Here is a 4,794-nt window from a genome sequence, read left to right on the forward strand (position 1 = left end):
ACAAGCAGTGTGCTCACAGCCGCATTTTCGATAGATCAGGAATTTAAACTGAATCGAGTTGTGCCTGCCGCAGCTGGAGACCGAGAGAGGCAGCAGCCAGGGGCGAGGCCTCACTCTCAGCTCAGGGCCCGCCCCACCCCTCCCTTCTCCCTCCTCCCTCCGCCTTCTCAGCTCCACCCTTCTCCATCTCCTCCCACTTTGCACGATCCTCTACTGGCTGCCTGTCCTTTTAGGGAGCTCCACCCTAGGTGGAGTCCTCCCGATAGTCACACCTCTCCTCTGGGCCTAGCCGGGCGGGAGAAAGGCGAAGTCACTCCACCCGCTCAGGTTGCCCAGAGATCACTTTAGGTTCCGATCCGCGTGTGGAGCGAGGTCCCCAGTGGGGCAGCTAGGTACTTACAAGAAACATTCCCCCCCCCACCCCCGAGAGGACCTGCACGAGTTGCTGCCATTTTTCGCTGAAGCTCCAGCCTGGCCTGGTGTTCTATGCTTCTACCAATCGTCAGCATTTTCTCCTCCCTTCTTTCTTTTTAGGAAGGCGCTGGGGTGTGCAGTTGCAACATCGGCGGTGAAGGGATCCTCTTGTTATATATTCTGGTGGGTTCCTGTCTTGAAGGATTCCTTCTCCGCTTCAACTTTGTGTTCAAGTGGTGCTTTGGGATTTGGGTTGGTATTCTTAACCTCTCCAAGGTCCTCTCCTTTTGAAGGGTGTGTGGAGTTTCAAAGGATGGATGGAGAGTGGGCTTGGCTGGAAACTAAATTGGTGGAAGTAAAAGGAAAACGGAGGATCTTAAGTCTTGGCCACTTCAGCCCAGCGAACCCACTTTATTTTTAGCTGAGGAAAGGCTGCAGGGAAGGGGAGGTTTCTTTTTAGGAGTATTCTTTACCAGCCCCTGATTTTTGGGTTGGATGCTTGAGAGCTTTTGTTTCCCTTGTACTGAGGGTGGCCCAGCTGTGTCTGAACCTCCCATCCCCCATCCTCCTTTCCATTTTCTAGCCAGGAGAAAAGGTGGTGGGGGACAAGAAGGAAAGGAGAGAGAGTGTTGCCTGGCGTGCTGCCACACAGGGACGCTGTGAGGGCAACAGCTGTCTTTTGATCAACTAAGGAGTATGAGCCTCCTGGAGGACAGCATGAGCTCTAGACACTTCAGGAGTCCTCAGCTAGTGACATGGGCGGTAAGTGACTCCGGGATTAGAACTCACCCACTCCTGTCTCTTCTATTTAGATTCTCTCTCTCTCCCTGACCTTCCTGTTCCCTGCTATGCACCACACTTCTCTGGATTTTAACAGTGGTTGGGGGGGGTGGGAGGATAAGAACGCTATGTGGAATCAAGAGAAACTCAAAGTAAAATGACTTTCCTAAAAGGGTTGGGCAAAGAGAGGCTAAGAAGGGGAGGGGGTACTTTGAGGAATCTTTGTGGCAGAAGTGAAAGAGGCAAAAATGGATTGATTTGTTTAGCTTAGTCTGCCCTGGCTTGGCGCTTGGAATCCTCAAGCGGCAAGGTTTGTCTTTCACTTAACCCCACAGCCAAAGTCACGGATAGAGAGAACAGGATTCAGAAGGCCAAAGCTCACAGATAACCCCCTAAAGCAGTAGCGGGTATTTAGAGATGCTTCTTTAAAAAGGAAGAGGAGCAGGGGATTAATGTCCTAGAGGCTCTGAAAGCAGCCGCCAGGGAGGGGCTGCTTTGGGCCTGCCTGCTCTTTAAAGGAATGGCTGAGCTTGGTTGGAGGGGATCCTTGAGCCTAGGTCCTGCCCTGGCCCTTTAAGAAGTAGCCAAGGTGGTTGGTTCTTCTGTGTGTAGGTAGATGACTGAACCAAAATGTTGCAACTGTTGGAGTGAATTCATTTGCTCAGGCACGTGGCAGAGCTTTCAGTGGCCTTTTTTTTTTTTTGTAACCCTATGTACTGGGGAAGCATAAATCATCTATCTCCAAATGGATGGCTGCAGGGATAATGTCTTATTTCTTTGGTATTGTCTTCATTGTGAAGAAAAGCAGTAATTAAGCATATGTCTGTTGCCCAGTGTGATAATAACTGGGCAAAAAGAATGATCTTTAATTTGGATTTTAAACTGATAGAGACCATGATGGTTTGGAGGTAATAGAAAGGCTTGCTTTGAAACCTTATTAACACCACTTACTAGTTACATGACACTGGGCTTTGATTTTCCTCCCTATAGCATGCATATTAATAATTCTATCTTAAAAGATTTGAGAGTAGATTAAAAACCATAGTGTATGTGACAGAGGCTGCCACTTGTATCTCAGTTTTCTTTCCTTTTCCTACTCAGCTAGGGACTTTTTCTCTGGAGCATTGCTGATAAACATACTGCCTTACAGGGCCTGGCACTAGGGCTCACACTTGTAATTCAGCACCTGGGAGGCCAAGGCGGGTGTATTTTTGAGCTCAAGAGTTCAAGACCAGCCTGAGCAAGAGCGAGACCCCATCACTAAAAATTAGCCAGGCATTGTGGGGGGCACTTGTAGTCCCAGCTACTTGGGAGGCTGAGACAAGAGAATCGCTTAAGCCAAAGAGTTTGAGGTTGCTATGAGCTGTAATGCGATGACACTCTACTGAGGGCAACAAAGTGAGACCCTGTCTCAATAAAAAAAAAGAAAAAGAAAAAGAAAAAAAATACTGCCTTACTATCTTTCAAACATCTTTCAGATCCAGTAAGGGGACAACTGGGAAGACTGAATTAGATATGAGCTGTAATGCCATGACACTCTACTGAGGGCAACAAAGTGAGATTCTGTCACAAAAGAAAAAAATACTGCCTTACTGTCTTTCAAACATCCTTCAGCTCCAGTAAGGGGACAACTGGAAAGACTGAATTAGCTTGCCCAAAGGCTAAGGCTAGAACCCAGGTTTTTATCTGCCTTTGGTTTAACATTGTTCCTAATGGACTTTATCACCTCTAAAAGAAAGGGCCACCACTAACTTGCCTTTCCTTTCATTCTTTGGGCAACTTAATCAGGATGATATAACCAACAGGACTTTTGGACAACAAAAACCAGTGACTTTCTGAGGATTCTCCATAGTTCCTTCCAAAAAGATTGCATTACTTTGCAGTCCCACTAGCAATGTAAAAGTGTTCCCTTCTCTCCACATCCACACCAATATCTACAGCTTTGAAACATTGTGATGTGGGCCATTCTCACTTGGGAGTAGGTAATATCTCAAGGTAGTTTTGATTTGCATTTCTCTGATGATTAGGGACGATGAGCAATATTTCATATGTTTGTTAGCCATTGTCTGTCTTCTTTAGAGAAGGTTCTATTCATGTCTCTTGCCCAGTGATGTATGGGATTGTTTGGTCTTTTTTTTTTTTTTTTTGCTGTTGATTAATTTGAGCTCACTGTAGATTCTAGTTATCAAGCTTTAGTCTCATTCATAATATGCAAATATCTGTTTCCATTCTGCAGGTTATCTGTTTGCATTATAGTTTCCTTAGCTGTACAGAAGATTTTCAGTTTAATTAAGTCTCATTTGTTTATTTTTGTAGTTGTTGCAATTGCCTGGAAGTCTTCTTAGATCACCCATTTGATCCTGAAATCCCATTACTAAGCATCTACCCATAAGAAAAAAACTCCTTTTATCTTAAGGACATTTGCACTAGACTTTATTGCAGCTCAATTTACAATTGCCAAAATGGAGACAGCCTAAATGCCCACCAACCCTGAAATGGATTAACAAGTTGTGGTATATGCATACCATGGAATGCTATTCAGTCACTAAAAATGTTGGAGACGTTACATCTTTTATATTAACCTGGATGGAGGTGGAACACATTCTTCTTAATAAAACATCACAAGAATGGAGAAACAATAATCCAGAGTACTCTATTCTAGTATGAAGACAGTAAATGAGCTAATAAAAGGAAGCATAGAGGAATGAGAAATTGGGGATAGGGGAGGAGACAGGGGTATGGAACTTCTGGTGTATGGCACACCTCTTGGAGGCAGGACACAATTATAAAAGGGACTTTATCTAACAAATGCAATCAGTGTAACTTAATTCTTTGAATCTCAAACAATAAAAGAAAAAACAGTGACTCATAAATGACCTCATCCTGAAGAAGCAGAAAGTTGTTAATCTTTGGTGACTGTTGAGAACACAGAGAATGGGCCGGAAACCTTGTCTTTAGGTAATCTTGGAGGGCAAACAAGCAGAAAACAGGGGAAGAGTAGAAATATAACCTCAAAAATAAAAGTGAGAAGTGTATCTATTTAATCCACCCTCAAGACCAAGTCAGTTAATGGCTCTTCTTTCAGAGCTTTATGGAGCTATATATCCCTCTTGTTTAGGTTTCCAGGATTGGAAAAAAATGAAAAAACCTAAATAAGGTCATCACCACCACCACCACTACCCTTATCATTTTAGTATATGTATTTCTGAAATTGAGTTCTTATTGGCTCAGCTATCAAGTTATAAAGCTTAATCCAGTTCTCCTTGTTCTTTATAAATTAGCTGTCAGGTTAGGGCAGGGACATTCATTCTTATTCTGGAAAGAGCTTTATCATTATTATATATACATATATCCTTGCTCTGTCAGTTGTATTTACTACCTACTTAAATTGCTGAATGAAAAGATATATAATTATATATCTATCTATATAATTATATCTTTTATATATTTTTTTATTATATCAAACAGGTTGTCTAAGAAGACTTCCAGGCAATTGCAACAACAACAAAAATAAACAAATGAGACTTAATTAAACTGAAAATCTTCTGTACAGTTAAGGAAACAACAACCGAAGCAAACAGACAACCTTCAGAATGAGAA

The 4,794-nt window shown here is 42.9% G+C and overlaps 1 protein-coding gene across 4 annotated transcripts in view; it reads left to right on the plus strand.

Moving 5' to 3' along the window:
- The first annotated feature begins 890 nt into the window (after positions 1-890).
- KLF8 (Kruppel like factor 8) overlaps positions 891-4,794 on the plus strand; it is a 183,475-nt gene continuing 179,571 nt past the window's right edge. For 2 of the 4 annotated variants that reach the window (XM_012813853.1, XM_023509036.1), the window contains exon 1: positions 1,067-1,176. In XM_012813853.1, coding sequence (XP_012669307.1) covers positions 1,170-1,176 — 7 coding nt within the window. In that variant the 5' untranslated portion in view covers positions 1,067-1,169. Of the gene's footprint in view, positions 1,177-4,794 lie in introns of all 4 variants that reach the window. The other 2 variants (XM_003803509.1, XM_023509037.1) reach the window with 2 other exon arrangements.

The sequence above is a fragment of the Otolemur garnettii genome, unplaced genomic scaffold (assembly GCF_000181295.1).
Source record: "Otolemur garnettii isolate 467f Iridium unplaced genomic scaffold, OtoGar3 scaffold00318, whole genome shotgun sequence".
Taxonomy (NCBI): Eukaryota; Metazoa; Chordata; class Mammalia; order Primates; family Galagidae; genus Otolemur; species Otolemur garnettii.